At 31.1% G+C, this 13,281-nt stretch overlaps 1 protein-coding gene across 1 annotated transcript; it reads right to left on the bottom strand.

The window, feature by feature from the left end:
* Positions 1–6,705: 6,705 nt before the first annotated feature.
* On the bottom strand, positions 6,706–9,629 carry LOC107478674 (protein SPEAR3-like). The gene is made up of 6 exons (XM_016098804.3): positions 9,542–9,629; positions 8,197–8,518; positions 7,668–7,781; positions 7,309–7,376; positions 7,122–7,209; positions 6,706–7,022 (listed from the first exon to the last, which is right to left on the bottom strand). The coding sequence occupies exons 2-6, from the start codon at positions 8,446–8,448 to the stop codon at positions 6,903–6,905; spliced, it is 642 nt and encodes a 213-aa protein (XP_015954290.1). The 5' UTR covers positions 8,449–8,518; positions 9,542–9,629; the 3' UTR covers positions 6,706–6,902.
* Positions 9,630–13,281: the final 3,652 nt, after the last annotated feature.

The raw sequence follows: 13,281 nt of genomic DNA on the forward strand, positions 1-13,281 counted from the left end.
GAATTTTCTGATCTTTATATTTCAGTTTAATCATTGAACACAGCAATTTTTCTTTGGTGCTTTGCACCTTGAACCTAGCCGTGACTTTAAATGTTTTGTCTCAAACTTTACTTGACACAGAAACACCACAAGCACTTAACCGGGGAACTCTCTTTAACTTCTAAATATTTTATTTTTTTTATTTTTAAGTTTTTTTAATTTTTTTATATCCCCGGACAGTGGTGCTCAAAGCCTTTGGTGTACTCTGCAATTGATCTCGACTCTAAATGTTTTGTCTCAATGATTACTTGACATAAAAACACCACAAGCATGTGACTAGGAAAATAACTCTTTGAGCTTTTAATCATGTCTGACCTCCCTAGTCATTGATGCTCAGAGCCTTTGACCTTGCTTTTATTTTTATTTTGCTGTTTCTTTTGCTTCAAGGATTAAACTTTCATTAATTTCAGAGAATCATAATAATTCTCTAAATTCCTGTTTCTTATACATCAACATTCTTTGATTCAAATTTAAATATGCACTGTTCATGTCATGCTTTCAGAATTACAATTAATACCACCGCATTTAAGTAAAGAAGACTACTCTTAAAATTAACTCAATTTCTCACGCAATACATCACTTCTGTATTTTTTATTTGAATTCAAACTTAGTGAGTAATACATGAGACATCTTTTTAGAATTAAAGCAATTAAGAGAAAACTAAACTAGTCTTAGGATTCTAACTAATAAAGGATCGTGCAACAAACAAAGTAAAATAGCAGAAAACTGGAACATAACATAGAAAAAGAGGGGAAGAATAGAAAATGAAAGGAACTCAACCACCTTAGTTATCCTAGCGGTCGCTTTATTCTTCAGGTTGTGCTCCTCAGTAAAGATGATTCGCCTCCCTTTTGGTGCCATAGGAATAAACAGAAAACCCTTAAGCGAAGCGTCAACACCAAACTTAAAGGTTTGCTTGTCCTCAAGCAAAAAAGAACTGAAAATAGAAAGAGACAAATATTATGATGAAAGAAAAAGAAAAGGATAAAAGAACATGAGAGAATTAGGATTGGGAGAGGAGGAAAGAAAAAATAAAAACTGGGCGGCAAACTAGTGGAGTTGCGCAGCACAGGCGACGCGTACGCGTGTAGCACACGTACGCGTGGGGCGCAAAATTTTCTTAATGACACGTAAGTGTCAGGAACGCGTCCGCGTGCCCTTGGTTTTGTATAATTTGCGCGAAGGCAGCCGCGCGCACGCACAACTCGCTGTTCGCGTGGCTTGTGAACTAATATTTTCAGACGACGCGTGCGCGTCGTGCACGCGCACGCGTGGATGGCCATTTATGCAGATGACGTGCACGCGTCAATGACGCGAACACGTGGTCAATTTTGTGCATCTAACACACTTCCAACCCCAAACCAGCACAACTCTCTGCCCAAACACATATTTACGTCGATTTTTAAGGTCACGCGTACGCGTCGATGACGTGTACGCGTGGAGTGCCAAAATCATGAATGACGCGTACGCGTGGGCTTGTTTGTGCGAAAGGCATCATTCTTACGCCACTCCCGTGCAACTCTCTATCAAATTTTATTTTTCATGCACATGCATATGACGCGTACGCGTCAGCGACGCTTGCGCGTCATGTGCTCCTCTTCTCTTTTTTTTATTATTATCCGGTTCCTCTTCTAAAATAGCTGTATGATCAAAAAATTAGTAAGAACTCAATAAAAATAAAATAAGTAAGAAAACTACTACTACAAAAAATAACTAAGAATGAAAAGGAACGATCATACCACGGTGAGTTGTCTCCCACCAAGCACTTTTAGTTAAAGTCCTTAAGTTGGATATGTGGTGAGCTCCTTGTCATGGTGGCTTGTGCTTGTACTAATCCAGGAATCTCCACCAATGTTTGTAATTCCAATGGCCACCAGGATTTCAAGCTAGGCGCATAACGCCTTCGAGTAAGTTGAAGCAAGTGACAAGGGCCCAAGAGTGTTGATTATGGGAATGAATTCCAGGGTCCCAAACCTTGCTTTTACACCCGTCTTCTTGTGGATCACCATTGTTCCCACCGAGTGGCAAGCAATCTGAATTCTCACAAAGACATCCAAACAACCTTCTAGATCTATTTAATTGAGCTCTACACCAATCCTTGCACTACAATTTGGAGCATGCAACAATATTGAACCTTGCTTGACAACTCTTACCACTAACCATCTTTCTTTTACTCTTAAAACCACAAAGAGCTCTAAGTTGACCATCCGTCTCCAATAGCCCATATTCAAGTGAAAAAGTAAAGGTTAAGAATAGAAATTTTACCCACTTGAATGTTGTATTGGATGGTGATGACTTTGGAAAAGGTCTTGCAAGCTCCACTCCATTGTGTTCTTCTTTGAATTCTTCTATCTCTTTGCAAGCTTCCTCAATTTTAACCTCTTTCTCTTGGTAGCTTTCTTCTAATTCAATCTCTTCTTCATTGCTTACCAAGGGCATGAGAGGTTGTGCATCTTCCTCTTCTTTCATATGTGAGGGTGGAAAGTTCTCTAATTCACTGGAGTACAAACTCCTTTGATTAGTTTCCTCACTTTCTTCCATAGGATCTTGCATTGTATCTCTTGAGAAGGAATTTGCTTGTTCTTCTTCCTAGTTCTTGATCATCGTCTGCACATGTTTCTCTATATTTTTGACACTCGTCTTTATATCATGTAGGAATTCTTTCATGAGAAGCTCAAGATCTGATGATATTTGAGATGAATAAGGAGGAGGTGATGGTTATTGATAAGTGTAAAAAGATGATAGTTCTTGGTATGAATAGAGAGATAGTGGCTCTTGATATGGGTAGAAAGATGATGGTTCTTGATATGGATAGAGATGTGGTGGTTCTTGATATGGATATGAAGATGGTGGTTCTTGATAGTTGGAACATGGAGCATTGAAGTGTCTTTGGTTTTGAATTTGCCAACCAAAATTTGAGTCGTTCCTCCATCCACAATAATAAGAATCACTCCTTGGGTGTGAGTAGTAACCCATGTGATCTCTCTCCATTATTTTTCTTAGTACAAAATACCAAAAAAAATTAAACGCACTATGTGGTAAACAGGAAAGTAAAGAAGACAGAACAAAATTTTTTTTTGAAAAGGAATAAAATAAAAAATAATAAAAATTTTGAAAATAAATGAAAAGAAGTGAACTATAAATTCAAAAATTAAACAAAGAAAGATACTAGGATTTTTTATTTTTTCAAAAATTTAAAGCAAAAGTTAATTAAAATAAAAATTAAAATGCCTAATCTAAGCAATCAAACAACTGATAGTTGTTAATCACAGTCAATCCCCGGCAACGGCGCAAAAAATTTGGTGCGGTAATTTAACAAACCACAAACTAACCGGCAAGTGCACCGGGTCTTACCAAGTAATACCTCAGGTGAGTGAGGGTCGATCCCACGAGGATTGATGAATCAAGCAACAATGATTGAGTGATTGACTTAGTTATGCAAGCAAAAAAGAGTGTTGGATTGTTCAAAAGAACATTTAACAGTAAATTAAGAGTTTGAAGACAGCAGGTGAATAAGTTGGGAATAAAATATTGGAGAAAACAGTTAAGGTTTCAGAGTTATCTATTCTTCCGAATTAACTTTTCTTACTAACTATTTTAATCATGTATGATTTAATTTATGGCAAACTATATGTGACTAGACCCTAATTCCTTAGACCTTTCTAGTCTCCTCTAAAATTCATTAACTGCCAATTTTTTGGTCAATTAATTCCAATTAGAAGCTGCATGATCAAATTCCAGTTTATATGCCACAAAAACTCTAATTACCCAAAAATAAAAAGATTATATGTCACGTATCCCATTAAATCCAGATAATTAAAATTTAGAAGAATATGTTTTCAAGCTATTGTTCAAGTAAAGAGCTTTTCCAAGTTTTACAAAAACACAAATAGAAAGAGGGTCATACTTCCGTTCCACCCAAATTCATACGATAAAGAGCGAAAATAATTCTTAAATTATAAATCCATACATGAATTAAAATAGAAAAAGTAATAAAATCAATCCATACAAATAGACAGAGCTCCTAACCTTAACAATGGAGGTTTAGTTGCTCATGGAATGCGGAATGTAAATTTGTATAGAATTCCGTAATGGAATCCCTCTCTTTATAACTAATCCTAATTAATTTAAAATCTAATTATCTAAAATTAAAAATAAAATCTTTTCCTAAAATTAATATTTGAATTTAAATTTGAATTTAATTGACAAGTCTTCAATTGATGGGTGGGAACCACATGTTTTGTCCATTCTGCAGCTTCTAATCTGTGTTTTCTGGGCTGAAAACTGAGTTAAAACAGCCCAGAAATCGCCCCTAGCATTTTTCTACGTTTTCTGCACGTGACGTATGTCACGCGTACGCGTCGCTGGTCTTCTTCGCAAGTCACGCGGACGCGTCGGTCACACGTACGCGTCGATGGTCTTTTTCGCAAGTCACGCGGACGCGTCGGTCACACGTACGCGTCGCTGAGCAAATCTTCAAATCACGCGTACGCGTCCGTCACGTGCACGCGTCGCCATGAAAAGCTCCAAATCACGCGCATGCGTATACGCGTTGCTCCTCGCTGCCATCTTCTTTTGTTCTTGTGCTGCAGAAACTTCATCAAATCCAGACGAATGCTACCTAAAATAAATAAAATTGCACAAGATTCAAAGTAGCATTCATATTGGCTAAAAGATAATTAATTCTTTATTAAACTCAATAAATTAGATACAAATTCACTAGAAAAGATAGAAAAGATGCTCACGCATCAGTAGATACCTACAAAGACGCTCCAACATTCAAATAAAAAAGAGTGTGAGATGAATATAATACAATTTTGAGAAAATAGCATATCTTTGTTTTCTTTTATGCCCTCTTCTTATAGAATGGATTAGGTTTTGTTTTGCTCTATAATGTGGCTAACTTGTTTGACCGAATCGTTGCCCGATTCAATGTATTGCGATATAACCACCTCCTTTTTTTCTCGTGCTAAGATAAAAATTCCTTTTTTCTGTTTTATTTGTTACGTTGTCGATTTATAGCATTAACGGATATAAACTATAATAAACAAATGAAAATCAAACATGTTTTCAGTGCTTTTATTTTTTTAAAATTGGAAACAATGATAAAAACAAACCTATTTTTTAAAATTTGAAAATTTGAAAACAAAAATAATTTTTAAAAAATAAAAATTAAAAATAAAAATAGAAAACATTTCCTCGTATCAAACACTATCTTAGGTTTTCAAATGTAAACCTTTTATCTTGTTTACCTTATATAAACAATCATACGATGATATGGTCGTTGTAGAGTATAATTCGGTTTTTAGATTATAGGCTACAACTTCACTGACTGCTATTAATTGTAGTCTTGATCTTCTCAATTAAATTTTTACTAATTCTCTTAGATATTAGTGAGGTTGTGCTGGGAGTCCTAATAATATCTTTTTTAACAATTATTCAAATTATAGCTTATGACCATCGAATTATGAATATAACGGCCAGATTATGTGCAACAATGTTAATAGTGATTGTTTATGTATCATAAAAATTCTAACATTCTTTGATCTAATTTTTAAATTATAGATTGTAATTATCGAATTATAATGACTAGATCAAGAATCTTTTTATGTTAGCGAGATTGTTAAGATGATAGTTTCTACAACTATTCCATAATATCATAATGTCTTTTTTCTAGATGTCTTTTTACTTGTGAATATGGTACGCTATTGCAATTGGCCTGAACTAGGAGGTGTTTATGGTCCGGTCTTATTCAAAAATTTGACTCGGTTTTGAACCTTTTAAAGGTTAATTTGGTGTGATTTTATTGGGTTTAGAATCGAATAAGTGTTTCAAAAATAGACCAGTCATTATTTTGGGTCGGGTCCAAACCATAGCTCGGGTCATCCGAACTTAGCGCGGTAGTCCGGTCATCATACACAATTAATATTTTGTGTTATTAGTGATAGATGATAACTATTCTTATGTGAAATTTAAGTATTGTCAATTTTAATATTTTGTGTTATTAGTCATTATAAGACTATAAGTTAATGTTTTATATTTAAAATGCATAAGACTTTAGACTACTGTATAATATTGTGTTATTTGTATTGATTTAAATATTTGGTGTTATTAGATAATCTTAGTATTGATTGTGGTTATGCTTTAATTTTAGAAAATGGTTAGTTCTTGTTATATTTTTTCAAGTGAATTTTACCTCGTCTAATAATGGTTGGAGTCTTGAAAACTTAGATATTTTCACATGTTAGTTTACAAGAAAGTAATGTTAACGGCCGATTTTCACCTGATTTTTATCCGATATAATCGTGACCTAAAAATATATAAGTTTCATCGGGTTTAGAGTTAAGTTTGAGTCTAATAAATAGGCCCGATATATATTTCGGGTCGGATCTATGTCGCATTAAACCCGGTTTCAAACTGAGCATAAACACCCATAGCATGAACAAGAACAACTTTTGCTTTCAGTATTTAGCTTAACAATATATGTGTGTATCAGTGTATGTATTCTCTCTAGGTGTGTTCTTTGTGACGATGAACTTTGTGTCTTACGTTGTAGTTTTGTATTTAGTGTTTTATTCGCTTTAAATTTGTAGCTAGTAACTAATGCTAACTAACGGGAAAAAATACATTGAAGAGGGGAAACAAAAGGGAAGAAAATAAGGAGAGTTTAGAAAACAATAACTTAATCTTCATTTCTCTCCAACAAATTACGCAAAAAGAGAAAGCTTTTGCATTGAAAGCAAACACATACATAAACATTGGCCTGTTCTTGATCATCATGTGCTTTTTCGCGCAATGCTAGATCTAAGATTGCAATAAATAAAATCGTTGCAATCATGAGGAACAGGACCGCTTCATGAAGATCATACAGATAATCTGAGTTCCAAATCAAGTTCTTGAGCTTCACTTGATTCAGAGTTGTGACTGCCTGAACCCACAGAACCACTCCTTTGTTTCCCTCTATCAATGTCATCATGTGACCCCTATAATATATACACAAATCATATTAATTGTCTGCCAATACACTTCTTACATATGTATGCATGAAATTAGTAAATAATCTTATATATAAGATTCCTTACATATAGGTTCAGAAACTGGAAAGGTATAGTGACCTTGGATTGAGAAGAAAACTGATTCTCCAACATTCCAGCATTAGAATTTTCCCATCTGTTTTGGGGGAAAAAAAAAAAAAACTCATCAAACTCGTCTCGCATATCAGCAAGCAGTAAACACAATAGAGAAAGTGTTGACTTATTAGTTAAATACCTTGCTGTATTTGTTGAGCGAGAATCACCATATCTCATGTTAGTTTTCTCGTATTCGGTTAGGCCCATCTGCATTATTGCCAAACAATTTTTGTCAAAAATCTCATCATATCGTAATCATATCACATACTATACTAGGAATATTTTACGATTGAATCAAGTTAAAGAAAGAAATAGAATCTTGCGTGCACTCCACATCAGGTGGGTGACAAATTAAATTCAATCAGATGTAGCGCAGTTACTACCAAATAAATTAAACCAGTAATGAAATGATTAAAGTGAATTTGTTAAATTTTATGGAGAATATAGCAAAACATACAATAAATAGAATTAATGAGATGAGATTTAAAAAGAGGGTACCGTAATGTTGGTTTGGAAGGCATAGGAAGGGGAGTATGATGTAGATGAGGAAGAGTAAGAGAAAGATGATGATGGTGGTGATGAATATGCTGCCATTTGCGCTCTTGGATCATCCTGCATAAGAATATATATAGTGATAACGAATTTACAAGGCCAACTAGTTTTTAATTAACTAAAGAAAAATGGTAGAAAATTAAATATTAGTTATCTATTAATATTTGAAAGTATGAAATTTAAAGTACGTTATTAAATTATAGAAATGTTTAATAAAAAAAAAATTTAATCAAAATCAGTCAAAACTTATTTTATTTAGTCTCCGTTAATTGCTAGCAATTAACGAACTTAGATAAAAAAATGTTCCGGCATTTTTTTCTTCTTCTTAGCATTATTATTAAATTAAAAAAATTATACTAAAAAAATTGAGTTCATAACTAAATGATGATCAAAAATAATAAATTCTGATGTTATTCTTAATATTTCTCTTCGGGGAACAGTAGCTAGGTAGAGAAAAGGGTGTTAGTTTACATACATTAATATTGTTGAAAGTAGATGATGATGGATATGAAGAGAGACGATGATGATAAGCATAGGCCATTTGACTATGTAACCTAATCTTCTCCAATTGAGCAACACCGAGTCCTCTCTGTGGTTGCCTTGGCTGCTTCTCCGAGTTGCTATTCTTCTTCTTCCCTTTCCTTGATGAAGATGAAGAAGAACAAGAAGAAGAACCACCACTTGCTCCTCTTTCAATATTAGCTTCTCCAAAATAACTGCTCCCCATGCTTGCTCTTTCTTAATTAATTATGCTACGTTGGTGGATTGGGAAATGAGAGATCTGAGAGTGCTGCGTGCTGTATATGTTTATATATTGAAGGAAATGAAATAATTATTGCATCGCTGGTGGATCAGATTGTGTATAGATTTCCATGTTATATACACCTAGATTCCTTCTATATATATATATATATCCTCGCTCTACTTACTAGTTACTACTTGCCCTCTATTTTATTGTTTTATCTTTTTCGTCAAATTAAAACAAAAATGCTTCTTCCCATCCACATACATCACTTTCTACTATTTTTATATACTGCATCCCCTACATCGAACACAAATTTTAACTTACTCAATAAATATTATTATTTTTTATTAGTAATAATTTGTATTTATATTTATAAAATTTTGTATAAAAAAATATATAATTTACACATATAAATTAATAGATACAGTTTTCAAATAATAACAAAAAATATTAAAAATTGCTAATCTTCAAGAAATTCTCGCTAATAATTGTAATTCGATAACAAAACTATACAAAGTATTATTCTGAGATATTATTTGTGTTTCTTTTCTCTTAGAACTATATATAGTTTGTATTTGGTTTATATCATAAATTCTTAGCTTTAAATTTAAAAAAAAAATAAAAAGTAAATTGACTAATATTAAAAATTAATTTCTTATACTTAAATAAGATACAACAATACATCTATTTATATTCAATTCAATACATGTGTATCGTTACTTCCGCACACCTATACAATATATGTATGTTTCATAGGTTTAATAAAAGAAACCTTTAATTTATAATAATAATGAAGTATGTTATTTATTAGTTTTTTTTTTCTTATCCAATTGTTATACATTATATACGTTGGAGAGATCTCTGAAAGCGATCGTGTCTCATTTAATCAATATGTTAAATAAGCTGCCATGGTAGACATCAAGACATGCGTGGCCACGCGACATAAGGTATGCTGCAATGCAAAGTTATTTAACTATATCTATAGGCATTGATGATTATAAAATATTAATTACATATGGAATATTTATATTGCTTTGAGCATGATTGCTTAGTGTTCTTGTGTAGAACTGCTTACCGTGTTAGAAGGGGTAGTTGAGAAGGGGAGCCACCAGTTCGCCGTTGCCACATCACCAAATGAGATGAATGTCTGCAAAGATTTTAACGATCAAATCAGCATAAAATTCAAGAGATATAAAGGTTAGAATTAAAGAAAAATACTTTTGAAAAGGACTTTGTCCGAGTATTTATAGCATTTGCGTGATTCATTTTTTATTTTGGGTGTATGTATTTTTTAAGTTAGCTTTTGTTTTGAAGTATTGAGACTTAAATTTGAATATTATCATATTTGTTGGTCTAGAAATTTCAGTCTTTATTTTCAAAATTTCAGTATTTCAATACTTCTAAAAAATAGAAACACATGAGACTGAAATTTTAAAAAAGACTAAAATTTTAATAATATTTTATATCTAAAATACTCTCATTTTAATTAATTTTATTTTCTGTGCAAATTAAATTAAAATTTTATTCTTATTTTAGTCTATATCTCCTACTTTATACCAAGCCTAATATTAAGATTTATTTCAGTGTCTATATTTCAATCTCTACGCTACCTAAATGAGCCGATTACGTGCTATTTGGCTAAACTTAGGAACTGAACCGTAACATTTAGCACTTTTAATTTTTGGTCTCTCGACGATTTGTAAATATTTTCCTCTTTTATTATGTATCTATTTGTCTTACGTGAAGATACATATAGGCTAGTGCTTTAATTTCAAGTATATTATTAGCAATTCATGAGATTAATTTAATTTCTCTTAATTAAAATAATTAGGTAATTTAAATATGGTGCATTTCATTTTAATTTAAGTGTCATCTATTTTATTGAAACAAAATATATACAACTAACATGGATATCGTATGAGTGGAACAAGTGTGAGAATAACATGATTGATTTAATTATTTGTCTATGATTCTTCTTCTACTCTGTATGCTATTATTTTAAGGTACTTTCATTTTATATGTGATAATGTTGACGGCAGTGATTGATCGATGTAGATAACAAAACTTTAAGTGGGTTCCACAGTGCATGTGGTTTCCTAGCTCTCGGTCAATTTGTCTCGGCTCATAATAATACGTTAAACTTAAAAGCCATAGCCCAGAGCTGTAAAATACTTACTACTATGAAAGTAAAGTAAATGTATATATGTATTATTAATGATATTAATTCAGAGGTCCAATGATATATGCTTTTTGAATCAGATATCTCGAACCATTTTAATTTACGTGGTACAGGATGTGAAACCGAAACTAATAAAATTGAAATCATTCATTTTGATGGATTTATGATCCGCGCTTTCCTGTTGTGTGTTTCATTACTTTCATACATACTTATGGAAAGAATGTATATATTTCTAGGAGTGAGTATGGATAGCAGATACCTAATTATTTATTCGAATCTGAACAAATTAAATTGATTTTGAAATCAACGAATAATTTGATCCGAATTAAATTAATAACTTTTTTTTAATAATTAGTTTGGATAATAATTTTAGAATGTAGAATCCAAATTTGACCATGTATTAATCAAATAAAAATTTAAAAATTTAAAATATATATGTATTTTAATGATTTTAAGTTTATCTTTACTATATTTTTATATTTAGTTTTTAATGTGTTTAGTGTTTAATATGTTTGGATTTTAATGCCTCTAGTATTTAATATATTTAGATTTTAATGTGTTTAATTTTTAATATATTTGGTATTTAACATATTTAGATTATTTCTATTAATTTTACATATTTATTATATTTACAGAATTTTTAAAATAAAAATTTTAGTTTTTTTTATGAATTTCTATTTTATCGGATATCTAAGTTTTCGAATTGAACCAATTCATTTTTAATCGATATAGTTTAATTCAAATATATACACAAGAAAATATAAATCTGAATCAAACTAAAACAATGACAATTTAATTAATTCAATTTTAATTTCACTCTAAATTTGAACCAACTCGATTTGTACTAACTGGATATGTCCCAAGGTATCTTGAATTCGGAACGATAGTTTAATAGGAGGGATTGACCTAAGGATAGATATATAGTATAACTGAAGCAATATTGATACATATAGTATAAATGATTATTGTGATGATTATAATAACGTGTTTATAATTAATTGCCGAAAGACTAAATCTAATTGAGCTGTTTCACGCATGATTTGTGGGACATATTTCATGAGTTGTTTGTGTGGTGGAAAGTGAGAATCCTCCAATCTGTTAATATGACATGTGAACCCATCCATTATTCAAAAGATTTACAAGAAAGTCTACTAATCCTCTCCAGAAAGATGTCATTTGAAGCTTAACCATGGAGTGTCTTGGAAGCATATATTCAGATTTTAAAACTAGAATTTATTTTTTAAGGAAAGAAAGTACAAGGAATTAATTTGTAGTTAGTTAAGAATAGTTAATTTTTTTAATTTTAAAAATTTTATTCTTTCAAAAGATTTAAATTTATGGTTCATAATTAGAGATTTAGAATTAGAGATTTATGATTTAAAATTTAGAATTTAAAATAAATAAAATAATTTTAAAAAATTAGTTGATGTTGATTAAAACAAATTAGTTCTATAATATTGCTAATAAAATAATTTTTACAAAATTAGTTGATGTTGATTAAAATAAATTAGTGCTATAATATTACTCAATAATATTTTATAGTTTATAATTTTTAGAGTCACTATACGATAACAGTCAATTAAAAGACTACGTTAATCACCTAAATTTTTTCATAATTTTATATAGTGAAGGAATAATAATTTTTACATTGAGAAAGTTTAGGAGTCAATATTTTTATTAAAATTTGGCCGGCACTTAATCAAAAATGTAAGTAATCTTACACTATTAAAAATACTGATAATAATTAATTGATGGTTATAAATCACAAAACCTGAATCCTCCGTTTCACATTTTATAATTAGGAAAATAATAGAAACAAAATCCACATAGATTAGTTGGAGGAAGGGTAGGATTAATATAAGGTTAATGTAATAAACAAGAAAACGAAGACAAAAGAAAGTGGAGGGAGATGTGAGGGAATATATGGTATCTACCATAGATTTGTATGCACATGCATCATTATTGCACACGATTTGCACAGCAAAAAACGATCCCTTGGGAGACGCTTTAAACCTTCCTACCACCACCAATTCCAAATCAGCCACAACAATATATCAGATTTTGTCCCTTTTTTCCCATTTAATTGATGCACATATATTACACGCACGGGGACTTGAACCTAATATCTTCTCGTCATGGTTAAGGTTAAGAGTCAGCAATAATATTATGAAGATGTTATCTAGCTGTTTCTCTCTCTCAAATCGATTTTGTGTTTGATTACAGATTACTTCACAATATACATGTGGATTAATCCCCTGTTCTATCTAATTTCATGCATGTACCCAATAATTTATGTATATATAATTACAGAATAAATTTTATATTCAACTTAAATATAAAGAGTATTTTGGTATTTAACAAGTATTTTTAGAATATTTATAAGAATTCAAATTAAAAAGATTATTAAGAACAATTTTTTTTAGATATTTTAGAAATACATAACTTCGTTAGTTCTTTTTTTATTTGTAGATGATAGAAACCATCGTGATATGTATCTTTTGAAGGAAGAAACTCAATCAAGAAAGTGAGCTATTCTCGTCAGTATATATAATAAAACTAGGAATCATTCTAATATCTAAGGTTTCACAACTTTTAATTAATATAAATTTTTTATATCTATTACTAATAAAGACAAT

This window comes from Arachis duranensis, chromosome 3 (assembly GCF_000817695.3).
Source record: "Arachis duranensis cultivar V14167 chromosome 3, aradu.V14167.gnm2.J7QH, whole genome shotgun sequence".
NCBI lineage: Eukaryota > Viridiplantae > Streptophyta > Magnoliopsida > Fabales > Fabaceae > Arachis > Arachis duranensis.